The sequence below is a fragment of the Ixodes scapularis genome, unplaced genomic scaffold (genome assembly GCF_016920785.2).
Source record: "Ixodes scapularis isolate PalLabHiFi unplaced genomic scaffold, ASM1692078v2 PGA_scaffold6__148_contigs__length_123643588, whole genome shotgun sequence".
Classification (NCBI taxonomy): domain Eukaryota; kingdom Metazoa; phylum Arthropoda; class Arachnida; order Ixodida; family Ixodidae; genus Ixodes; species Ixodes scapularis.
In genome coordinates, this window is record NW_024609881.1 from 64761001 (window position 1) to 64787849 (window position 26849).

General features: G+C 48.1%; 1 protein-coding gene across 1 annotated transcript in view; it reads left to right on the forward strand.

Annotated features, from left to right (window-relative positions):
• Positions 1-4918: 4918 nt before the first annotated feature.
• Positions 4919-26849, forward strand: part of LOC120841388 (hydroxyacid oxidase 1-like) — a gene marked incomplete at its 3' end in the record, with an annotated part of 30180 nt that continues 8249 nt past the window's right edge. Inside the window, exons 1-3 of the mRNA XM_042294792.1 lie at positions 4919-5027; positions 7588-7679; positions 25657-25815. Coding sequence (XP_042150726.1) covers positions 4919-5027; positions 7588-7679; positions 25657-25815 — 360 coding nt within the window. The remainder of the gene's footprint in view (positions 5028-7587; positions 7680-25656; positions 25816-26849) is intronic.

Consider the following 26849-nt stretch of genomic DNA (forward strand, 5'->3'; position numbering starts at 1 on the left):
AGCCTGGTTGAAAACAGTGGCTTCGATCCGCAGTAGGGTTGAAAGTTGGGCTAGTTGGTAGCATGGTTCATGAGAAAATATAAAGCGCGCAATAAACAAGGACGAAAAAGAGAGGACACGTAAGACAGACAAGCGCTTACTCGCAAATGAACTTTTAATTATATTTGGGAAAACACGAAGATAGTTCCTTTTCGCCGACTGCACATGCGTCATTCAATCCTCCCCCCTCTACCGCCCCTTTTACCGGTTCTAATCTACAAAACGAAGGAACCCCTTTTGCTACCCTCCCCCTCTTTAACGTGCGCATGGTACTGCCGCGGAAAAGAATGCTTCCTCCGAATCTGTCAAAGCAAGTGACGGGTGACATATGCAGCCATCACCAAAGGTTTGATAATAAAAGCCTATAAAACCTTCCTTTCTCTCTGCTCCTTAAATCGTCCTAAAATATTACTGTTTTTAAAAACAGCAGCACATTCACACCATCTGCGGTGGATTGCTAAAAGGCCAGAGGGAGTGTTACGGAGAGAGTTGCAGTTCTCCCTCAGTCCATCATTAATACAACGTCCAGTCTGGCCCACATAGGCCTTACCACAAGACAGCGGAATGCAGTACACGACTCCGACTCTTTTTCGTCCTTGTTTCTTGCGCGCTTTACATTTTATCACGAACTTCGATACGTACTCCATAACCAAACAATTGGCGATCGCAACCACGCTATTTCTCTTGCAGCGGCCACTCCGGGAAGTCCACGTCTGCACGCAACAGTTCTGGTACAACCGCGCAAGGGCCGGTTGCGCCATCTCGCAAAGCCATTTCGCAGTAGCAATATAAATGAACTTTCATACTGTGACCAGTTGCTAAAGGGCGGCGCTGTTATCGTATTTGGTTTGGCCTCGGTGGAGGTGAGCGGTCCCGGTTTCAAGGGTGAGTTACCCAACGGAGTGTTTTAGCAGAGTTGATCACTCCGCAGGACGCCGGCAGCCCTGTTCGGTATCATTTCAAAATGAAGGGGAACGGGAATCTTGGGATAATTTTTTGAAAACACTAATGACTTAGTCTAGATGGCTTGTTTCTCAAACATAAAAACATTGTAGATCACAATGCTATTACGGCCCAGAGAGACAATTTTACAACCAACATTTCGCACGTCAATCACCTCTCGATCCAAAGAGATCTGAGAAACGGTGCTTAGTTTTGTGAGCACCGGGAGACAGAGGGGGGGGGGGGGGGGGGGGGGAGAGAGATAGACTAGGGCTACCACTACTTAATTACGCATAACAATGTAAATATTGCGAAAAAATTTGTAGTAGAGAAATGTACAAGAAAATATAAATAAAACAAAAAATCTTTTTTTTTTCACTATGTTTTTTTTAAAGTGAACCCGAGTAGAAGGAACGTCGATATTTTCTGACATTACAGGAGCTCAGGCAGAGAAGGCTCTAATGGTACTGAGCACCTACAGCAGCACTTCTATGGAGGTTGTGAAGAGGGAAGTGCCAGACGGCCTCCTCTGGTTCCAAGTACAGTTCGCCGTTGACCGAGACCCCACGAGGAGCCTGGTGAGACGCGCCGAACGATCTGGCTACCGGGCACTCGTGGTCACCGTGGATTCTCCCGTGCTTTGAAAGAAAATCGCCACAGTAAAGCGGCGTTTCAATATGCATGACGGAATCAGGTGCGTCGAACCTGGGGAACTTTATTAATTATTTGTGTTAATTTTTTACTCATCGGTAGAGCGAAGGCTTGCGCTGCGGAACCCAAGGATTCTGAGATATATCCGTACCTCTGCCTTCTTCAATATGATTGATTCTCGTACCAGGGTATCAGTTGTGCTGCAGTGGGCAAATTTCTCACCTCCAGCGAAGAAACCAGGCGCCTATTGCGGCTGATTGACTTCCCACTCTCTAAAGTACACACAGTACACAATTACACTGTTACTCATTGGTATCATTCATTACCATGTAAATAATGAGTCGCATAGAATCACATACTTCTCTATTCCTTGAACAATCACCAAGTTCCATTGAATAATTAATAAATAATGTGACGTGAAAAACAGCAAGACGATTTGAATATTCGCGGTAGAGTCCTGAAAATTAGGAAAGAAGGCAAGGCCATGTTCATCGGCAATAGTTAATGCTGGCGACTGAAACAAATTGGACACATTTCACAGAATGCATCCAAGGGGAGCTTAAAGTTATTAATGGGTTTAAAGTCACTTCCAGCCGATTGGAAAATCCTAGGTATTAAAAAGAGCTTTACTGTCAGGGCGTAAGGAATATTCCTTTACAAGGGAGTCATAAAGGGGGCATTAGGTGTGTATACGCTACCCAAGTCGGAGGGAACTGAGCGACTCTAATCCCTTATCTTAGCATAGGTTATACTTGGCGCTACAATGTAGGATGTCGTGATAAAAGCGGGCCCGTATTTTGAAATAAACTGCAATCTTTAACATACATCATGCAGAGGTGGTTACATGGCAGTATACAATGCCCACCTCCAGCTAGTCAATAAACTGTGCTTAACATATCGGCTTCGATTCCCCAATCTTTTTTTGGGCGCCGCCAGTTTGGTGCGTAGTACAGGGCAAGCGCATTCGGTTATAATAACAGTTAAAAATGCAACTTTCTTAGTTTTAGATAAAGTATTAGAAAGCTCTGTCATAGACTGCCTCAATATTTTCGGAGGAAGGAACTTAACTTCGTGCGATGTTAGATAAAACTTCAGAAAACTGGTAACAAGCACCAAGTCGGCTAACGTTTCGCTCGGAAAAGCATCGTATTTGGTGGCTATATGTCCTCCCTCATGCAATTTGGCCAGGTTAAAAATTAGGGAGTGTTAGAATAGGACGCCCCAGCGGTCCCGCAACCAGCTTGATGTGCTGCACTCTGGATACTCAAAACGTTCGCGCACAACCAGTGCGATACCATAAGATTCTAAGAGGACCAAGAACCGTGAGGACTATTCTAAAAGTCTCCATTGAGACCGAGGTCACTGGTTTCTGAAGCGCGAGCTCCTGGTCCAGGTGTACCGAGCTGCGGTGCGCTACAACTACAAATACATAGTATCTGGAACGCGTTGCCGGCTGTTGTGTTCAGAGTCCTATTCCGCCCATGAACCGAAAGTGGTCGTAAAGTGGCAAAACATGGCGTCACTGACGCCGGAGTGTCACGCTGTCGGATCGGATGTCGCGGTCCTGGCTGCTCGGCGTAGATGTCCTGGCAAAAAAGCACTAGCAAACGAGAGTGTCGCTGTCGTCGTGGTGTCCCAAACCCAGGCTTAATAACCTTCCGTGGACTGTCAAGCTGGAGATCAGCCCGCAGCAGAACAGGTGTGGGCCACGTATACCACCGCCGCTGTGACACCGCCAGGATCGCGGCCGGTGAAAGCATGACAGTTCTGCGACGTCATCAGCCGGAAATCGAGGGACCGCGTTTTTGGACTCGGTAAACACACCTATCAGGGACGCCTTCCAGGAACAAGACTAGGACACAGACGACATGAGGTCGGTGTGAGGTCAATATGTACGGGTTTAGAAACAGAGTGCTGGACCGTATATGCTAGCATACTGTTTACGAAATAATGACAGCACCTTCATCGCTCCAAAAGCCAGTCAGGGATTGTGCCCAGTTCTCAGACACGTGCTGCTTGTTTGTGAACAGTTTTGTTGGTCTTCCGTGCTAGAAAAATTATATTCTACTTTGCCGTCCCATGAACTTGCTCTGGTGATGACTTCCGTCGTCCCGAAAACTTGTTATTTGCTGAATCACGACGTGGTTTTCTTATGTAGGTGATGAGCTTCTGCGTAAGAGGTTGCCACTCCCCCCCCCCCCCCCCCCCCCCTGCCCTCCCCTTGCTGATGTGTCTGAGTGAGCTGACTTCGGGCATGGTCCACAGAGGCGGAGGTTGCAACGGCTAATACTCAAGATCAAAATCTTGTCTGTATGGAACGAGGATTTCGTGGCAGCCGTAATATTACGGTGTTGTCAAAGTAATTTAAAAAAAACAAAGAAAACAACAAGGAGCTACAGTCGGCCACGATTGTCTATGATAATGATGTTTTTTTTTTGTATTTTGATCAGTGGACGTGTGTTAAATGTTTGGCGTTAAGTCGACTTGTCTATAGCTCGGCCTTTCACACATTTATGTACAAAAGGACCCTGAATTTATACTGTATTGACCCTCATTACCAAACTTGTAAAAAAAAAACAGACCGTTCATGTCGTTTTTGTTTTCTAATAGTTCGTGGCTACTTGAATTGCGATTTGGTATTATCATTGCAGTTTCATGGCCCTGTTCGTTTGTTCAGAGACTCATGCATATTTTACCCTTCTCTTCAGTCTAAACTATCACCACCGGTAAGAAGGCAGATTTGCTCAAATAACCGGATGAGTCGTGTTGATGAATTTTTAAAGTATTATTCAAAAAGAGAAGCATATTGCATTAGTTTCAACTTTAGTCATTGAGTTTAATTTCGATGCGTTATTTGAGTGCTTGTTCTGGAGCACGAGACAAAACAAAATGACAATGGCTGTTATCTTATTTTTTATAATATTGATGTTGACGAATTCGGCCTGAAGACCGTTCGTCGTTTGAAAAGTCAGCTCTTACCGCTCATGCACACTGGAAGCGGATCCGCGTTCGCAAAGCGGTCGCCAACGCGGTTGTATAAGGATCCAGTACAATTGCACGCCCACTCAATGACATGAAGTGTGCGTGATATTGTACTGAACCTTTATACAACCGGCGTCCGCAACTTTGCGAACGCGGATCCGCTTCCAGTGTCAATGAGCGGTTACTCTGGATCTCGTAATGAAAACGCCGTCGACGAACGCGGAAAGTTTCTACAGCGCGTTTTCAACTCAGATTCGGGAACCTCGAAGCAAGCCCGGAAACCAAATCTGCCAACGCGAAAGCGATGGTGTCCGTGAGAGACGCCCACATCGACCCCTCGCAGTCTTGGGATGACATCACCTGGTTAAAGAGTATCACCAGTCTACCTTTGGTGCTCAAAGTAATCACTAATGGTGCGAACTTGCATAGTATCCTTACACACCTCGAGTTAATTTGAAACGCGGTTGCATTCTTCGGTTGTGTTGTAGGCAGGAACATTCGTGCCTTCTCAATATTTAAATTACGTAATTATTCGAGCGCTCAAAATGATTAATTCTCTAGAATCTATACAATATTCTACATTCACATTTTTTTATTAATCCTTATTATAAGGTTTGGAGGCATTAAATAGCGAATGGAGATCTGCTCCATCTGCGGAGATATTCTAAAGCAGGTTACGGACTGACCGGCATTCGCATGAATTTCATTACTGGATAACTTGATGTAATGCACGCCTGGGTTAAACGTACCGACCTAAGACGTTTGTCACATAGCGAGAAAATATTCAAGCTGAGAATTGCTATTATTAATATTTCGATGTCAGAAACAAAAAAGCAACACGAGACTCACTCCGTATTTTTAAAAGAGATGGTATTTTAATGGATATTTCACCGTTGTGGTTAACTTGATGTAGGTGCACCTCTTGGACACTAAACGAAGAAAACACCATTTAGGAGTGAGGGCATTTTCCCACTTAAGTACGACGCAAGCTAGAATCGCCAGACGACAGGAAATGCACATTGTGTACCCATTGGCTCTCTAAATACAAATATGGCTACACAGGCTGCCTGCCAGAAAAACGCCGAGCATGACTAGACGCAAAAGCTTGGGCCCAGGGATGGGCAAAATACATGCAAATATGTATCGAAATACAAATACAAAATACTTCGTCAAAAATGTATTTAATTAGAAATTTAAGTACATTTCCAAAAAAGCATTTAAGTATAAGATACAAATACAACCAAATCTATTTGGTTTCCTCCAAATACTTTTGGAAATACATTCCTCAAAATCTGCGTCAGCAACTTGAGGGCACCTGCAACGGGTTTCTATGTATCTCATTTTAATTTTGCATCTCACACGGGAGTTAGTGTGCGAGGTTCTAGTAACGTAATAAAATATAATCACAAAAAACTGTAATCAGCTTGGACGTAATAGATGAAAAAAATACAGAGCTTCAAGTAGCTTTTTTTGTCGATCACATTTTGGTATAGACCAACAAAGATCCGAGACGACCAAGACGCACAGCCCTAGCTAGAGAATATTTTATTGTTTCAACTCGCACGAATTACGAAAATCTGGACGACCCGCGCATTTAGAATCTTCCAGGCAAAAATAAGGATGGAAATCGGGCCGGAAAGCATCATAAGTTGTCACAGGCACTTATTTAGCCAGTCTGCGTGTGAACGTCGATTTCGTCACTATTCTTACCCTGGACTAGCACCGTAATCACAAAGTCACTAAACGCTTGTGCTTGATTGAGGGACGCTGCATTCGGTGCAGAACGTAGTTTTCTTCCTGCTCTGGACAGTGCCTTTAAATTAAAGCCGGAGGAGAAAAAGAAAAAAAACAACCATGGCCGAATAAAGGATTGAGACTATATCCTACAACCACATGCATAAAAACAAGAATTGTAACTTTGGTAATAACATTTATTTAACGTAATAGAGGCAAGTGCAACATTAAAGAGGAGCCTTTCTCAGTACAGTGTAATTTTGGTGCGTGCTAATCTGTGAAGTTTGGACTAGTACGACTTCAGCAGCAGAAGCTTTTCGAACAACGTGTCGCTAGGACGACGCGCGTTGCGGCACAGAATAAGGCTGTCAAGGGAAAATAGCCGCTCTACGCAAACTGCCGCACGACTGTTGTATGAAAAGATGAAGAGTTTCTTGGTTTGTTGTTGCCGTTGGCATTGAGATGAAGAAAGAGCAGCTTTGAACACGTTTTAGGATGAGCAAAATAAGTCGTGACAATAAATTTGAGGGAAATATTTTCCCCCACAAAATTGTATTTCATTACACTTGTATTTGAAATACCCACATTTTAGTATTTAAATACACACGTCAAATGCATGACCCAATTCGTAATAAAATACAAATGCAAAATACACAAAGTATTTGAAATATGTATTTCAAATGCTTGTATTTAAATACTGCCCATCGCTGCTTGGGCCTAATAGGGTTCATCTCCGAAGCTTCAGTATGTGCGGAAGGACATTTATTCCGCTTTTATGTGATTTTTGTCCTGTACACCGCATAATGTTAAAGGTACCGAACAAGCGGTAAAAAGGTCCATTACCTTCCCAGCAACCCGGAATGAAGCCTGGCATTTGTTTACCCACTCAGCGAAAAGCATGCCGGGCTCTGGCCAAAAGAAAATCCAAGGTTTTACGTTAATTTTCTCTGGGCGTAGAGGGCTCTAAAAATTGACACGCAAACACCAAATTTTGGAATACAAAAACTGTGGTACTTCAGTAATGAAATCCAGCAATGTGTTCGTAAATATAACTATAAATATATAGATCTTTTTTAACGTTACAAGAAGAAGCTTTACCGAACAAACGTTTCGGGAAGTCTTACCAAGTCACTTGTCTAGTGAAGCTTCTGCTGCTGTTCTAGCTTTCGTCTACATTTATATGCATCGATTGTATTCGCAAATGTGAGTGTACCGACCTAGCTTTCTTAACCTTGACAGCGGAAGACGCGGAGGAAGCCATCAGTCGCGGCGCTTCAGCGATCTTCGTGTCAAACCACGGTGGTCGCCAGCTGGACGGGCTCCCAGCGACCGTACGCTCCATTTGGCAAACTCTTACTTTAAAAATACTGCTATGCTTTAAATTTTGTTGATGAACGTCGATGATTGGCATGGAGATAGTTCGTGTCTTCTATGTACGAGGGCTGTTTCAGAAGTAATAAGGCTTCTTTTGCCTTTTATTGTAAGGGGCTAGACGCGCAGTATTGTGCTCATATCTGTAAGGGTATATAGATCCGCTAGCTTGAGCCTGGAGTTCGAATATCATATTATTTATCGTTTTTGTCGCAGTGAGTAATTGCGCTTGAGAAGTTTTGGCAGATGGCGAATGTCAAAGTCGTGATTGTGAGAGAACGGAAGGCATTTCGTGATTGAACTTTACCTTGACCTTTAAGGAGTAGGGATTGCGGCGTAGCCCTTTTAATATAGTTCGGAGTAATCGCCGTGGTAATTTTGTGTGTTCGTAATTTACAAATATCTACACGAACTAATTTTTTTACAAGGTGAAAATAAAATTGCTAGTTTAGACTATAATGGAAAGAAAGTTTACTCTTTTGTGTAATGCGAAATTAGAGCGCAGCTCGTAATGTTCTTGTTGTTGTTTTTTTTCGGACATGCCACGGTAAAGAGCAGGAGAGAGATATACAAAATGTTTTCTTGTTGTTGTTGTTTTTTTTTTGCTTTATAAATACGAGGTTAGATTGAAAAGTTTCCGGAATCAGCGTTAGGAATGTTTTTTTTTACCAAAATATTTTTGTGGCGCTGTGTTGGGCACCATTTTGTATAAAATGACCACAAATGTCAGTTTGATATCTGAAAACGTCTGGCTTTAACAACCATTCTAGCCGAGCATCCATGAACATTTTCAACGATGGATGAAACCACAACTCGAGCGGTCGTAATTTTTTTTTTTTTATTTGGAGAGAAAAATTGTGACGGAAATTAAATCATGCCATGTTTGAATTTTGTTCTTGGGAAGTCACCGCCTTCGTTTTCCACTGCGAGGTTTTGCGTTTCCGAAATCAAGCGTGGTCGTACGGACACAATTGATGAACCACGATCAGGACTTCCAAAAACGGCTACCACACCATAACTTCAGGATAAAATCATGACTTGGTTTTCGAAGACCGCCGCATAAAAGTGAGCGAAACTGAGGAAGCAGTGGGCATCACTTCTGAACGAGTTGTTCATATTTTACGAAATCAATTATGATTAAAAAGGATCGAGGTACACCTAAAACTTCTTATGAGTTGTGAATGCGAAAGCATGTATATCATTCTTACTCTACGCGGGTTGGCGCGCTGACTGGCGCTGACCTGGCGCTGACGGATAAGCAGCGCTATGAGGCGGCCGGTCGTTGAAACTGACGCGCTACGTCAGTTTCAACGATCGGTCACCCCATGGCGCTGCGTGTCCGGCGATTGAGAGCCTGGTCGACGCGAGCCAGCCAATGGGATAGAAGCGGTGTAACACGTGCATGGCGAACCGGCAAATGGGAGCTGGCTTGACTTCAAGAATGTTTTAAGAGCCTTTTGGCGTGGTTTGAAAGCTGATGACGTTGGCTCTCGCCATGAAACCGTAAATGCTTTCGCATTAAAGTCTTTCTGCAAGATCGGTGCCGTACTTGATCAGTACGGAGCAAAGACGCATTCGAGTTGAACGTCAGAAATTTGAGTCGATTTGTAACTAGGGACGAGGCCTGTGTCCACCATTATACGAAAGAAATAAAAAAAAAAAAGTCAATCGAAACATCAGACTGGGCCCGGTGAATAGGTTCCGAGGAAGGCAAATATTGTCACGGGTGGTGACCAAAAAAAAAAAAAAAAAACAAGAAATAAACAGGAAGAACAAAATGTTTAATATGGCGAACTTGTGCCAAAAATAAAAGGGTACAAAAGATAATAACAGACCGTCGCGGGAGTCGCAGTCGGCGTTGCAGCAGAGTCGAACGCTGGGGCGAAAACTGACTCCGTTCGCCTTGCGGAATCCCTTATGTACCCTCGTGGGTTTCTGGATCGTTCGGCGTAGAAGATTTGGCGCGTAGAACATTCTAACCTCGAACCAGCAAGGCGGTTATCGAATTCACCAGAACATCAGATTACAGTGTAAAAAAAAAATGTGTAGCCGCGTCCAGGAATCGAACCCCGGCCTTCTGCGTGGAAGGCAAGCGCGATAACCGTTAGGCCACGCGCGCGCTATCTACTACTTGGCGAGCTGCGTGCTCGGCATTACTCCCCCCCTTAAAAAGTGCATCGTCCCGATAAAACCCAAAAACAAAACAAAGCAAATAAAAAGAACAGTAAACTAAAGAGTCATTCGGAACACATAAGGTCCACAGTCCTATCGAGCGTAGTACAGCTTCAGTCGCACGACGTGGACGACTTCCGGTCGGTGGAGGGCGGCGTGACGAAGTCCGTGTTCCGTCGGGCATCACCTCGTAGCTCAGATCCCCAACTCGACGAAGCACTTTGTAGGGTCTAAACTAACGTTTCAGGAGGTTCTCGCTGAGACCGCGGTGGCGAATCGGTGTCCACACCCACACCCTGTCTCCGGGCTGGAAGTGGACGTCCAGACGACGAAGGTTGCAGCGGCCAGTGTCGACACGTTGTTGAGCCTTAATCTGGAGTCTGGCGAGCTGACGGACTTCTTCTGCCCTTTGGGCAACCACCTGGGCGTCGTCGCTTGCGTCGACAGCCGGTTCGTGGGGTAACATAGCGTCCAGCATTGTCGTTACCTTGCGCCAATGCACCAGTTGAAAGGGTGTCACACCGGTGGTCTCTTGCACGGCCGTGTTGTAGGCAAATGTGACTTACGGCAATACCTCGTCCCATGTCTTGTGCTCCACGTCGACGTACATGGAGATCATGTCGGCTATGGTCTTGTTGAGTCTCTCCGTTAGCCGGTTGGTCGGCGGGTGGTACGCCGTGGTGCGACGATGGCTGGTGTGGCTGAGACGAAGGACTTCTTGCGTCAGCTGGGCCATGAATGATGATCCACGGTCTGAGGTCAGAACTTCGGGAGCGCCGTGCCGGAGGACGATAGACTCGATGAAAAACTTCGCTACTTCAACAGCCGTTCCTGATGGAAAGGCTTTTGTCTCGCCGTACCACGAGAGATAATAGGTTGCGACGATGATCCATCGGATTCCTTGCGTCGACGGTGGGAAAGGTCCGAGTAAATCCATACCGACTTGCTGAAACGGGGAATGGCGGCAGAATAGGCTGAAGTCCTGCCGGTCTCGTCGGTGGCGTCTTCTGTCGTTGACACTCGTGGCAAGATCGGGTGTAGTGGTGCACTGTCTTCGCAAGCTCGGGCCAGTAGTACTTTTCGCTTATCCTGGCGAGAGTCCTGCTGTAACCAAGGTGTCCCGCCATCGGGTCTTCGTGGCACGCTTGAAAAAGTTCTTCTTGAAGACTGGAAGGGACCACCAACAGCCACGCTGTGCTGTTGTCGCTGAAGTTCTCCTTGTAGAGCACACCTTGTCGGATGGAGAAGGTTGGCAGTGTTCGTACAAAACCGCGGGCAACGGCGCTTTTTTGACGCTCCGTGTGCTCGATGAGTGCTTTCAGCTCAGGGTCGTCTCGTTGGAGTGCTGCCATGCCGCTGACATCCAGAGCGCCGAGGAAACACTCATCGTCGTTGTCTGTGGTGCAGGAAGGACCGGCCTCAAATGGGGCCCTCGAAAGGCAGTCGGCGTCATTGTGCTTACTGCCGGACTTGTACACTACGGTCATGTCGAACTCCTGTAGTCGTAGGCTCCAGCGGGCGAGGCGTCCGGAGGGGTCCTTCAGATTCGCTAGCCAGCAGAGCGAGTGGTGGTCTGTGACGAAACAAATATGGACGAAACTTCGTTATTGCCCAGACGACAGCGAGGCACTCCTTTTCAGTCGTTGAATAGTTCCTCTCCGCGTTAGGCAGCGACCGACTTGCGTATGCGATAACTCGCTCTGCTCCGTCCTGCACTTGGACGAGTACCGCACCCAGTCCGGTGTTACTGGCGTCGGTGTGGATCTCGGTTTCAGCAAACTGGTCGAAATGGCCAAGAATCGGGGGCGTATGGAGTCTTCGTTTGAGCTCGTCGAATGACCTCTGGTGTTCTTCTGTCCACTCGAACTTTATGGCGTCCTTCGTGAGGTGTGTCAGCGGTGCGGATAGTTTGGCGAAGTCTCGAACAGAGCGCCTGTAGTAGGCACAGAGTCCGAGAAATCTTCTTACTGCCTTCTTGTCAGACGGTGCCGCAAATGCAGCTACGGCGCGGGTCTTCTCGGGGTCAGGTAGAACACCTTTGCTGTTCACGACGTGGCCGAGGAACTTTAGTCCCCCATAGGCGAACCGACACTTTGTTGGCTTGGGTGACAAGCCGGCGGTCTTGATGGCTTGAAGCACGGCTCGAAGTCGTCTGAGGTGTTCGTCGAAATCTCGTGAGAATACGATGACAGCGTCCAGGTAGACGAGGCAGCTGTGCCATTTCAGACCTGCCTGCACGGTGTCCATGACGCACTGGAAGGTGGCTCGTACTGTACAAAGTCCGAACGGCATCACTTTGAATTCGTACAGTCCGTCGGGAGTGACGAAGGCAGTTTTCTCCCGATCATGTTCGTCGACTTCAATCTGCCAGTAACCACTTTTCAAGTTCATCGACGAAAAATATCGGGAGTGGCGCAGTCGGTCTAACGTATCGCCGATGCAGGGGAGCGGATAGACGTCCTTCTTTTTCACAGCGTTCAGTCAACGTTAGTCCACGCAGAACCGTAGGGTTCCGTCCTTCTTTTTACAAGGACGACTGGGGACGCCCATGGACTTCTTGAGGGTTGAATGATGTCGTCGTGGAGCATCTCCTGGACTTGATATTGAATCACTTTCCTTTCCTTTAAGGGGACTCGATACGGCCACTGATGGAAAGGGAGTGCGTCGTCGTCAGTAATAATGCGATGTTTCGCCATTGGTGTTTGGCGAACTTTCGATGTCGTGGCAAAACAGTCACTGTATTCGGCGAGGAGATCAACTAGTTGCCGGCGCTTCGGAGCTGGGAGCTCGGGGTCGATGTCGAGCGGCGGCGGCGTCGTGCTCTTCTGCTGTGGCGACGAGGTTTCCTTGGAGATTGCGGTGACCACGGCTGGCGCCTGAAGCTCCTCGACGTGACCCACAGTGGTACCCTTCGTTAGGTGCTGCGGCTCGTCTCGAAAGTTGGTCAGAAGAACAGTTGTACGTCCTTCTTGGATATCCGTTACGCCTCTTGCGACACCAATTCCTTTTTCGAGGAGCAGTTGGATGCTGCCTTCCAGAAGAGCTTCACCGTGCATGGCTGCGTCGGTTATAACGGTGACGAAAACACTCGACCGCGGTACTAGGTTCACGTGGTCGGCGATAACTCGGATAGCGGTCGACGTCGTGTTGGTCTCCACCGGCGGCAGGACAGGCTTTTGCAGCGTCAACTGGTTTGCCGCGAGGTCGATGACGGCGCTATACTCGCAGAGAAAGTCCATTCCAAAGATAACGTCCCTCGAACAGTCTTCCAGAACGACGAACTTCACAGGGCACGACTCACCATGGATCTCGACGCGAGCAGTGCATCTCCCGACTGGTGTAATGAGGTGTCCTCCGGCAGTTCTTATTTGTGGTCCATCCCACGGCGTCATGACTTTTCGAAGGCGGCGGGACAGCCTCCCACTCAAGACTGAGTAGTCTGCTCCGGTGTCCACGAGTGCCGATGCGTCGAGGCCGTCGATCACAACGTTCAGGTTGTTGGACATTGATGGAGGAGCGTCGTTATGATGCGTGGCGTCGGGAGGGTGGGAGCGCTCCGTCGTTCTTGGAGGCTCTTTACGTCGGTCGTCTTCGGCAGCTCCACCTCCAGGGGCTGCCGCGCCTAGTTTCCCCGGCGAGGAGAGAGGGGTGACAGGCTTTCACGTCGGGGTCGGTGCATCGGCGAAGCTGGTCGTCGTGGCGACGGCGACAGGAACTCTCGGCGGGACGCAGGCTCGGGGGACTGGGGTCGTCGCAGGTACTCGTCGATCTCCCGAGGGCGTTCACCATACCGAAGGCGCGGGTCATTCGGGTGGAATCCGCGCAGCAAGAGTCGTCGGTATGGGCATCGGCGGTACATATGGTCGACTTCCGCGGTGGTAGCAGAGCGGGCGTCGGTCGGCCGTTCGCCACGCGTCGGTCTTCCTGCTCCGGGTTGCACCGGGCGGACGTCCTGGACTTGTCCTTCCTGGCGTCGAGGATACTGTGGCATCGTAGGGTCTTGTCGGGGTGGCGCCGTGGCCTGGCGGTTAGCTTGCGGCGGTAGTCGGTCCATGGCGGCGTAGCTCAAAGTCGGCTCCTCCGGCGTCGCCGTGTTGATCGGAACCTCAGGTTGGAAGGCCAGGTGAACTTCCTCTCGCTCGACGTCGGCGAGCGACAGGGAGGACGGGCGATCCATAGCGGGGAGCATCTTGCGGATTTCTTCCCGGACGACTTCACGGTTGACGGATGCCTGGGAGGTCGGTACCAAGGTCGTATCCGGATGTCACCAGAATAGTCACGCCAGGGTGTCGCTCGTAGTGTCTGTCGCGTGCTAGTAGGGAACACTGCATATTCGTCGCCTCCGTGACCAACCCGTCGACAGTTGTCGGAGGATTGCGAATGGGACCTCCGAATATCTCGCTTTTCACACCCCTCATCAGGTGTCGCAGCTTCTTCTCCTCTGTAGCCTGAGGATCGGTGCGGGCGCTGAGGCGAAGAACATTCTCGACGAAGCTGGTGATGCTTTCATTCGGAGCTTGGGTCCTTGTTCGAAGGATGTCTTCGGCCCTCTCGCGTCGGTGTTGGCTGGTAAACGTCTTCATTAGCTCTTGCTTGCACACCTGCCACGAAGTTAAAGAGGCCTCGTGGTTCTCCAGCCAGTACCTTGCAGTACCTTTAAGCGAGAAGTAAATCTTCTGCAAGCACTGTTCAGGAGTCCACCCGTTATGACGGGCCACACGTTCATAGTGTTGCAGCCAGTCCTCGATGTCCTCGTGGGCGTTCCCGTGGAAAGGCGTAGGAGTCCGGGGTGTGACGGGCAGGTAGATGACGGCAGGAGGGGCCGGTGTCTGAGACTGGTGGCCATCGTCGCCTTTGTGGGCCTCGGCTTGTCCGGCAGCAGACCCACTTTTGGGGACTGACCTCTGATACGACGGCTTCTTCGGACTTCGGCGTCTTCGGCGAAGGGTAGCCTTCAGGGGCCGAGCACGTCGCTTGGCCTGGATGTCCTTGAAGGGGCACGATTAACGGGCATAGAATGGTCTACCCAGCACCTCCACCAAAAATGTCACGGGTGGTGACCAAAAAACAAATAAAGAGGAAGAAATAAACGTTTAATATGGCGAGCTTGTGCCAAAAATAAAAGGGTACAAAAGATAATAACAGAGCGTCGCGGGCGTCGAAGTCGGCGTTGCAGCAGAGTCGAACGCTGGGGCGAAAACTGACTCCGCTCGCCTTGCGGAATCCCTTATGTACCCTCGTGGATTTCTGGATCGTTCAGCGTAGAAGGTTCGGCGCGTAGAACATTCTAACCTCGAACCAGCAAGACGGTTCTCGAATTCACCAGAACATCACATTACAGTGTCAACAAAAATGTCTAAGGTCTGATTTAAGGCCCACGCTATTTCCGACATGCGGCAGTGGCGTGGCACGTCATCTCAGCTTGCAAATGTCGGAAAGGGCCCGTCTTTCAAGATATATAGGGAACCACTCCTCCCCATAGGGACAGGCTGCACCGTATAGATAATGGGAATGAGTGAAGATTGACAAGTGCAGCCGTAGTAATATTGTGAACGAAGAGCGCGGGCCTTAAATTAGCAACGGTTGTCGTCCACCGAGTTAAGCGAAGTCGAAACTAAACAGTACACAGAGAGCTGGTCAGAAATTGAGTCCGCCGAAACCAGTGGCCGGGATGGTGTAATCGGTTAAGGCGTCGCCCCGGACAGGCGAAGGTTGCGGGTTCAATCTCCGCTCCTGGCCCAATTCTTTGCCGGCTCTCTTTCCCTTCCTCTTTCCCTAACTTTAATGCAATAAATTCCGATAATCACCTTCTCCTCCTTTTACTTTCATAATATTACTACGGCTGCACTTGTCAATCTTCACTCATTCCCATCATATATATATATATATATATATATATATATATATATATATATTGTGGTGAAGGAAGAAGAAGTCAGTTCGTCAGAGACCGCCATCGTTCAGTCAACTATCACCCCATTAAATCAACCCTTCTCGAGTCTCACAGGTTGGTGGAGGTGCGAACAACTTCCTCACCTCTCGCTAACATCCTGGAGCTTCGCAGTGGCCGAACTGCGCGACTTACCATGCCCGAAGAAAATGGGAACGACACCGACCAACCCATCACGCAGCGGACCACCCCTGCCATCACTGTGAAACACCGCCAGCGCGATCCTCCAACATTCTCAGGAACTTCAGATGAGGACGTCGATGACTGGCTTAAAAACTATGAACGGGTGAGTCACCACAACAACTGGGAAGATTCCTTCAAACTGGCAAACGTCGTGTTTTTTCTGAAAGCCACGGCGCTCCGTTGGTTCGACAACCACGAGGACACCATAAACTCCTGGGATGGATTCAAAGCCCCGTTTGCCGAAGCGTTCGGCAAACCAGAACATCGCAAACAGCAGGCCAGGGACCAATTGCTCCGACGCTACCAAATTAAAGACGAGTCCGCTACCGCTTACATCGAGGATGTTCTACGCCTCTGCCGGCGAGTAGACCCCCAGATGACCGAGGACGACAAGGTCCGTCATTTGCTGAAAGGACTGTCATAAGAGCTTTTTTCGATCGTCGCCCCGAAGTCCCCTGCAACCGTCACCATCCTTGTTGGGGAATGCAGAAAATATGAGGAACTCGACGGCGCACGAATTTTAAAACGCCCTTTTGACCGCCTTCCCGAAGTGGCCCACAGCATTCCAATGGACAACAGTCTTACTACCTTGATACGCACCATCATTCGCGAGGAGCTGCAAGAATTTAAGGCGCAGCTACGGACAGCTCACGATGGTCTGCAGTCCCACGGAGAACTCCAAAGTCTTCGAACTACAATCCAGAACGAGATGCGTGTTGCATTGCACCCCTTGACGACCACGTCACCTGCTTACTCGCCAGCGGCACCCGCAGTCACCTCGCTGTGCGCCTACCAGACGTTCCCCACGACGCACCCCCAGCTCAACGAAATCAACCGCGTCGCAGAACAGACATCTGGAGGACCGAGGATCAGCAACCTATATGCTACTATTGCCATACACCTGGCCACATCCTGCGCTACTGCCGTCGGTGGCTGCATGACGCTGGCTATCACCGTTCTACATTCGGCCGTACTCTCCGCACTGACGGTCCTGACGACAGCGCTGTATTTCCGGAAAGCCGAACCACCGACGGCCCTACGCTCCCTCGCCTCCCAACACGCCGTTCACCGACCTATGAAGACAACGACCGTCCCTCCACTCGCCGCTCCCAGAGTCCCGTCTTCACATCCCAAAGCCGCCGTGGCCGATCCTTGTCCCCTTATCCAATTCGTCGCCGCTCTATATCGCCCCTCAACGACGCCGCACCATCGACTTCGCCGCCGTCAAACTGAAGAGAGCAGCCTGCATCGACACCGGAGGTCAGGCTGCACTTACACGATACGCCGCAAATCCTCCTGCCGTAACACCGTCGACTATTACAGTGGAGATCGGAGGACACAAATTTAACGCGTTAGTCGACACCGGAGCTTCTAAGTCGTGTTTATCAGAGCGTGTTCGCTCTCACTTGCATCGGGTGCTCACACCTCCAACCGCCGGACACTTGCTGCGTATGGGAAACGGTGACCTTGTTCAACCGCTTGGTTATTGTACCCTTCCTATACGCATTGGTCAAAGTCATCACACCGTAATATTTACAGTGCTCACCAGCTGCATCGCCGATGTCATCCTAGGATGGGACTTTTTGTCGTCCGCTGACGCATTTATTAATTGTGCTAGCCGTGAACTTCACCTGACGGATTCTGACTATGCCCACCCTCCCCTCAATTCGACTCTCGCTGTCCTCCAACTTGAAGAGGATGTGGTCCTACCACCGAAGACAGCCGTTGCAGCTGTCCTTATCCCAAGCAAGACTCTCGAAACATCATTCGGTCTTATCGAGCCACTTCCCACTACTTTTGTCCAAAAAGGTGTTGTGATTCCCTATTCTCTTGCATCAGTAACAAAAGGCAAACTTCATGTATGGATCACTAACGCCTCGTCCCAGCCCCAAATCCTTCCTCGTCATAGCCGTATTGCTAACTTTAACGCCCATACAGAAGACAATTTCACGGCGCTGTCTAACACAAGATTAAGGCCTGCTCCCACGATCTCCACCGATTTCTCTCAACAAATCGCAAGCATGATAGACTCGAACCTGGCGACACAAGAGCAGAGAACCTTAGCTCAACTCCTTACGCAGTACTGTCACACGTTTGACTTCGGCACAGATACACTGCCACGTACACCAATTGTACAGCATCACATTGACACTGGCGACTCACCACCCGTTCGGAGTAGACCATACAGGGTTGCCGCCGCTGAACGTCGAATCATTCAACAACAGATCGATGACATGCTTAAGAAAAACGTTATTGAGCCATCATCCAGCCCGTGGTCCTCTCCGGTTGTGCTAGTAAAAAAGAAAGACGGCTCCTGGCGCTTTTGTGTCGATTATCGCAAACTCAACAAAGTCACCCGAAAAGATGTCTATCCGCTACCCAGAATTGATGACACGCTCGATACTCTACAAGGCTCCTCTTATTTCTCATCAATGGACCTGCGCATTGGCTATTGGCAAATTCCGCTTGCCGATACCGATAAACCCAAGACTGCTTTCATCACATCCCAAGGTCTTTATCAATTCACCGTAATGCCGTTCGGCCTTTGTAATGCGCCTGAGACCTTCGAGCGCACGATGGACTCCTTGTTGAGAGGACTCACGTGGAACATATGCTTGTGTTATCTTGATGATGTTGTCGTCTTTTCAACCACGTTCCCCGACCACTTACAAAGGCTCCGCCAGGTCCTTGACTGCTTCCGTGCCGCTGGGTTGCAACTTAACTCCAAGAAGTGCACTTTTGGCGCCCGCGAAATTCGTGTTTTGGGCCATCTCGTTAATTCTGAGGGAGTACGCCCGGATCCTGAGAAAATACAGGCAGTATCCGAATTTCCAGTCCCGAAAAAAGTAAAAGATGTACAGATATTTCTGGGTCTATGCACATATTTTCGCAAGTTTATACGGGCTTTCTCAGATATTGCCGAACCACTTAACCAGCTGCTCCGTACTGGGGTTCCCTTCAACTGGACTCTGGCCCAGCAGGATTCTTTTGCCACACTCAAGAAAACTCTAACATCCGCTCCTATCCTCGGTCATTTCATTGAAGGTGCGGATACTGAAATAAGAACAGACGCCAGCGGCCATGGCATCGGGGCTGTCCTCGCTCAGGTCATCAACGACACGCAGCGCGTCATCGCATATGCAAGCCGCACTCTTACCAAGTCTGAAAGAAACTTTTCTACCACGGAAAAAGAGTGCTTGGCCGTCATTTGGGCAATCTCAAAGTTTCGGCCATACCTCTACGGCTCTTCCTTCCGGATAGTAACAGACCACCATGCACTATGCTGGTTAGCTACCCTCAAGGATCCCTCGGGACGACTTGGCCGATGGTCGTTGAAACTACAGGAATTCGATTTTACAGTTGTATACAAATCAGGCAGAAAACATCTCGATGCTGACAGTTTATCCCGATGTCCACTTCCTTCTAGCATACCTGGTCCGAAGCATTCCTTTACACTCGATATTACTGCCACGGCCACGCTAGATACCGTCAATATACACTCCTGTCAGCTGGAAGATGGTGCACTAAGACCACTAATTCTCTATCTTCAAGGAATCAGCACGCCTTCCACCACCCCGTGCATCAAGCGTCGCGCCCGGCTCTTCCAACTTCACAAAGGCGTCCTCTACAGAAGAAATTATGAGCCACAAGGACGACCTTGGCTACTCGTCATCCCCCGCCGTCTCCAAAAAGAAATCATTAAAGCAAATCACGATGACCCAACCTCTGGTCATCTGGGATTCGCCAAGACGTACTTCAGAACACGCACAAAATACTTCTGGAATGGTATGCACCGCTCAATTAACAAATATGTCAGGGCATGTCACCAGTGCCAAACGAAGAAAAAAACCTCGACCAAGCCTGCTGGAGTCCTGAGACCCATTCCACCGCCAAATTATCCCTTTGAACGCCTTGGTATCGATTTCTTAGGCCCTTTTCCCTGCTCGGCACAGAACCACCGATGGATAATAGTGGCCATCGATTACTTTACCCGATACGCTGAAACTAAAGCAGTGTCAGCCGCTACAGCTTCTGAAGTTGCTGACTTCTTCCTGCACTCCATCCTGCTACGGCACGGAGCCCCGCAAGCCATAATTACCGACCGTGGCACTCCCTTTGTCGCAAAAGTCCTCAATGAGCTTTGTGGCCTCACGAGCACTGTCCATCATATCACAAGCGCTTACCACCCTCAAACCAACGGCCTCGTCGAACGCCTAAATCATACATTGACCGACATGATCTCGATGTACATCGCAGAGGACCACGACAATTGGGACACCATTCTGCCCTACGTCACATACGCATACAACACTGGTCGCCAAGCTACAACCAATTATTCTCCATATTATCTCTTACACGCACGTGAACCTCTGTCAACGATGGACACCCTCTTGCCTTACCTTGATGACACATCCCTTGATAGTTACGCTGAAGATATATTATGTCGTGCGGAGGAAGCTCGCCAACTCTCGCGCATTTACACATTAAGGTGTCAGCAAGAGCAAGTTCTCCGCTATGCCGACACTCATACTCCGGTTGAGTACACAGTGGGTGAAGAGGTACTCTTATGGACACCGTCTCGAGTGCCAGGCAAGTGCGATAAGCTGCTCAAAAAGTTCAAGGGGCCATACCAAATACTTCGCCGAATCTCAGCGACCAACTACGAGGTCGCCCCGGTTTCCCCACACTCGGACCATCGCTCAAAACAAACTGACATTGTCCATTTTGCACGCCTCAAGCGTTACCACCGTCCTGCACCCTAACGCCGGATTCCGGCGCTTTCTGCACAGAGGAGTAACTGTGGTGAAGGAAGAAGAAGTCAGTTCGTCAGAGACCGCCATCGTTCAGTCAACTATCACCCCATTAAATCAACCCTTCTCAAGTCTCACAATATATATATTGATTCGTTGTTTTTAATTGAGTGCAGGTGAGAAAGGAGGAGAAGGGGGTTCGGTGAGTGCCCTGTTCGGTGGCAGCGAGAGGCGTCAAGGCGCATTTAGTGAAGCAGTGTCCCGTGACGTCCCATAGTGCAACGAGCGCAGTGTTGCATAAAGGGTCACTTAGGTGCAAGTTCTCGCATATAACGGTTACGGCGACGGCAACTGCGACACCGACGCCGATATATCATTACTTTTTATCGGCCCCCGTAAATTGTGCAGTCACGCAAGAATCGCGAGATGAGTGCACACCCTGATGAGATGAGTGCACACCCTTATATTGGCAATCGTAGAACGACTAAACAACGGGGTATGATAAGAATATCGTACGCGTTTTCGAATCGGCCTCAATGTGCCTGCAACACGAGTGGACACTTCAGCGCAGACTTCCGCACTTCACACCTGCATAAAGTCTTGCTAAAACTGGTCGATTCAGGGTTTGGGGCTGACGCTCTGAAATTTTTTTTTTTTATATTGAGACCATATTTTTACTTTTGCTAACTAAAAAGTAAATGAGTAAATATTAGTTAAGTATTTAGCTAATTTTTCCGTGGCTTGCACGTGTTGCCAAGAAACGTTAATTTTTTTTCTCACTTTCAACCACCCTATTGAAAGTAATTTTGTTTAAAATATTCACTGAAAGTTGAACTTGTACTTTAACTTTATTTTAACACATTTGTACCGAGGAAACCCTGACAGAAAAGCTTCCAATATACCCCTTTTTGAAGGGCTTCCCTCTGTTGGCAACTGTGAAATGTCTGCACAATAGCCGACTAAACTCGCAACTGCACGGCACACTTTATGCGTTTGGTGGCACTAGAAAGCAGGCACTTACAAATAAACACAAACACACACACATACACAAACGCCCACACACAGATACAAGGTAAAAGGTGAAGAGCGCAGTGACGTTGCAGTTTCGAGACTGTTTCATTGGCTCGTTCGCACCTAGCGTTGGTCGTGCTCCAACTCTCCCTATTTCTTGAAATGGCTTGCGCTTTCCACGATCTCGGTTCGTCCTCCATCGTGCAGCGATTCGGACCTCCTAACAATCGGCACTTGACTTTCAAAAAGGCTCAGTTTGAATCTTGACTATATGTCCGGTGTTCCTGCAAAAAACACCCTTATATGCCTGCCCTCTATGAAACGAGTATAGCCGAAAGTTTCCTGCCCTTTCTTGTCTGCCCTTGTCCTATTTACGCAATTAAGGTGCAGACGCGTGTGACATAAAACAACGCAGTTGAGAGCGTGGCTCAGGAATTTTTTTTTCTCTCCACTTGGTCTGCAAGCGATTGCTGACTCGACCCCAATTTTGGCGCTGTTTCTGGATCAAGCTTACGCGTTCTAAAACAAAAAACCAGGGCAAGTATAGAGTTTAGAGTGTAGATTGAATGTGTTGTGTGATAAGGACGTGGGATGAAAAAACATAAGCGGTTTTTAGTTTATTTCATAAGGTGGAATCATCGCTTATCATCTTTTATCCCGCGAACTTATTAAAAAAGGTCCCAGAAGCTAATTTCTCAACTTTCCGACCGCGTGGTTTCAACTGTGCTTGATATTACTGTTTGTTGCGGAACGCTTCTCCAATTGGAATTGAAATCAACGTTAACTCAGTGACAGCCGGTCAAGCGGAGAGTGAAAGCAAATTTGAGCCGCCGCTAAAGCCTCAATAATGGTCGAGTTTCATTCTGATAATCAATTGCGCTGCAGGCCTTCTATGACACGCGCTCGGCTGGAATTTTATTATATTCCGCGACTGTATCAGCAAGCCGAATAACGTACACATTATTACACACCATGTATTTATACAGGAAACGAAACCATTTACCTCCATTATTGCTGATACGCGCCAGCACACGTTCGTTTACGTTCAATTATTTATTATTTCAAATACTTCTAATCCCATTCTGGATTGTTGTAGGGTGGTACATCATACAAAAATATATATTTTTTTAATACACATTTGAAGATAATGGTATGCAAGCCTATGTCGACAGGTGCGCTTCTAAGTTACTAAGAAACTGCTCTACACTGGTGGAATGTACAATGTTTCGCGGCAAGTGATTCCATTCGTTGATAGCGCGGGGAAGAAGGAATATTTGAAGCAATTATTGTGGGTTGAAAGTTCTTCCTAAGGCTTACAAGCTTTACGTTCGTTACATCGCTAACAGAACACGCCTTTGTTTGCTTCGAAATCGCGTTGTAATACGCGTTCCTGCTCCGCGGCAACTCTTGCTTGCATAAGCTCAGCAGTGACTGAAAATAAAAGAAAACTGATATAAAAAATAATGATATTGTAAGGACTGGCAGCCTTAATCGTTGCTCTTAGCGTTTGAATTGTTTAGCGACTGTTACACTGCTTTTGTTCCAACACAGCATTATTTAGATACCAACGCAGTGGTGCTGTTTTACAAGAACCTAGCCATACTCATCACTGCAAAACAAATAACCGGTTGTGGCAGCAAGGGATGACAACATTGCTTTCCTGCGTTAACCTTCAAGGTCTGCACGCCCCCATCCTACGCCTTTCCAAAAACGCAGTAATAAATAGAAAAAAGTTGTCGCTGTTGCATTTTAGAAAGGCGGTCTGGAGGCAAAGCATTTATTGATCCTCCTCGTATGTCTCCTTTTGAGGGTAAAATGATGAGGCACATGACGTCACGGTAACACGTGATATACCGGCGTCATGTGATGCCATGGTAAACGTCACTAGATATCTTCAATTGTGAAAAGGAAAGGATACCTTCTCTCTTTCCGCTCCCCCCTTCTCCCATCGTTTGAGGTGCCATCTAGATTTTTGTGTTAAAACTGTGCGTTGCATAGAAGACGGTGAAATATCTAGACGCTGTGCTTCGAAACATACGTATTCCATAGAACACACTGGTACCATAGCAGCCCTCTCCCCAAAACAGTGGTGCGCTGAACGGCGAGCCGTTGGGGAAGAGGGGTGTACTGCTCGTGCAAGGGGCGTCTATGAGCAGTTTCGTAACTGATTAATCTAGTGACGTTGTTTATGGTTTCGTTTGATGGCACGGTGCAACGTTCCATCATAAAGTCAAGTGATTTCACTGTTTCACATGACTCTCGAGGTCACGAGATCTCACAGTGCCGCTCAACGTCATCGTTTTACATGACCCAGGCTTTAAATAAAGGGTGTTTGGTTTTTAATTCGTCTAGTTATTGTTTTAAAACCTAAGTGATTGGTGCACTATTGCGGTTCCTTCGCTTCTATAATTATTAAAAATATACATATGGTTCCAATTAGACGCTTTCTGAGCGTCATCGAACACGCTCGCATCAGCCAATTTTCTCCATTTTTTACGGACGTGGGAAGTTAGGGGCTGTGCCAACTTCTTACCACTCCCGCAACAGGCGCAAGGCTATCGGTGCATATACGCGGACACTATGCAATTTTTTATCCGCGTCTTCGAACTAATCATCGCTAGGGTGCTGGATGGCGCATTGAGTAAACAGGTATAAAGCCACTAGATGTAAGCGTCTTGTCCAGGAAATGAGCGCTTGACAGTCTTTCCAACTCTTTAGAGCGTTTGCTCAAACACAGTTCAAGGCGGTGGGTTTATCTTTCGTCATCTCAGGAGAGTGCACTTGTTGCGCAAGGACAGCTCATGCGGGCTCGAGAAGTCCACTGGAAAGCTAAGTGATCTGCGGAAACTTGGAGATTCCAGTTGATCAGGTGTGGATGTCCCCATTCAAAAGCCTCTAGATTAAAAGCTGAAATGTATTACTAAAGCCTACGTAAAAAAATGCAAGAAACTGTGACCCAAATTATTGATTAAATGCTCTATGAAATAAATCCCAGCAAACACTGGACTTCCGGGGTAAGCATTGAACTTCTCAATGGGTTCACTCGTGCCCGGCATGTAGCATATCTAAGCACTATCCAACCCCGTATAGTAGAAATCTGTCCGTTTTCACACCACTAGCCTTGTGCTTGTTGCTCAAGGCACAAGTGAGAATTTTGGTGCACCCCTCGCTTCCCACGTCCATCAAAACCTTCTCAAATTTACTAATTTAGGTGTTTTCAATGACGCGTAGCAAGTTTCTAATTAGAGCCATATGGGTAATCTCACAGAGTGAAAAGTGACCTATAAAGTCTTAGGTAATTAACTGACGTATCTTGAGGATTAACCACCTATATCATGCTCCCTTGCCGTAGAGCTTACCTACGCAAACATCATTAGTGTTCCTTTCGCCAATTTTTAAAACTAAATCTTTCGAAAGAAGTTCTAACATTTCCATATAGACGCTATATGTACGCGCCAGATTGAGCTGCCATTGCCGACCATATCTTCTTACTAGATGTTGAGCAGCTGAAGCGGTTTTTGACGAGCCTCCAGGAAAGCCTATGCTGGGGAGAAGGACTAAGTAGCATTTAAAGTGGCAATAACCTTTTTTGCTGCGGCAATGATGAAGTTAAGCGAACGGAAGAAGAAGAAAATAGGTAAGTGCTATGGAGAAGTTGGTAACCTTGAAATGGCGGCGGCTAACGGAATAAGACGAAAGAAAAAAAACCCAGAAAGGTCGGTCATCGCGGCGCCCATGCACAGCCGCCTGAACGCGTCTATAGCAAATAAGACAAACTTCAATTAATTTCAGCTTTCAGTTCTACCTTGAAATTCATATTAAAGATAAGCAAAGTATCCAGAGAAATTTGATGTTTCGACCTTTCTGCAGATCGAGGTCCTCCCAGAGGTCGTGAGTGCAGTCCCCGGACGCATCGAAGTTTATTTAGACGGCGGCGTCCGTCATGGCACGGATGTGATCAAGGCGTTGGCACTCGGAGCCAAGGCTGCGTTCGTTGGACGTCCTACCATCTGGGGGTTGGCGTACAACGTAAGACATCCACGATATCAATTCAGCAACCTTATCAGAAAAAGACCCCATAGAAGCCACATGATCAAAGAGCGATAAATAAAATAAAAAGTGATCGGAATAAGAAACGGAGTTCAAGCATATAGGCTGAACCAACTTCCCAGTCTATTGACGAAGTCCTAGCTGAGATTTGCCAGGACGTATTCGGTGTGTCGCCGTTGGACAGGAAACCTTTTTTTTGTTGATGCAAGGCCAGAGGTCCCCGAGGTCACTAGGATACTATTGAAGTCTGCCGCTATTCAGGGATCTGTCGCATAGCAATCACACCGACTGCTTGTTGCATACCAATGAGAACGCCTCCTGCTCACAAGACGGTGCTAGAACAAACCCCCTTCGAAAGTGCACATAGCAGCGTTCGTGATCGCCATTGCTTGGGAATGAGACAACACTCGTGTCCAACACATGCTCAGAGTATGTGCTCAAGCATAGACGGACAGGTGATGGTGAGGACTTCTTAAAAAGGGTCTATGGTCAGGTAACCTTCAAGAGGCTATAGGGCATGGACCCACACGTGCTGTGTCCATCGTTCTGTTGTTACCAGTGTTGCCTCATAAAATCGCACAACTTCCGGATGGACGCTGACGCAATACCGTCTCCGATATCGCCCCCCGCGCTCGTCTTTCTGCGTAACGTAAACAAAATTATCACTACGGCCCTGCTATCTAGATGGTGTTTGCAAGGGCCGCTAGGGGACTGCTTTGAAGTCCCGGCGCGGTCACGGCGAACGCGTCCCGATTTCGCCGTTTTTTTTCTCGTATATGCCCACCGACAGCTCAAAAAGCGGAGGGCGCGATTGTGTTCCGAGCATCTTATTAGCTCTCCGCAGCAGAGTGCATTGCGGAACTATCCGATAAGAACAGCGACGAAGGGATCAGAAGGACAGAACCGCGAGCATAATCGGCCCTTCCTTGGTTTTCGTACACTCCTGTGAGTATACTGAGAGAAAGTGTTCCGAAACGCGTCCCTGTCCGCGTTAGAAGGCCAGTAGGGGAACG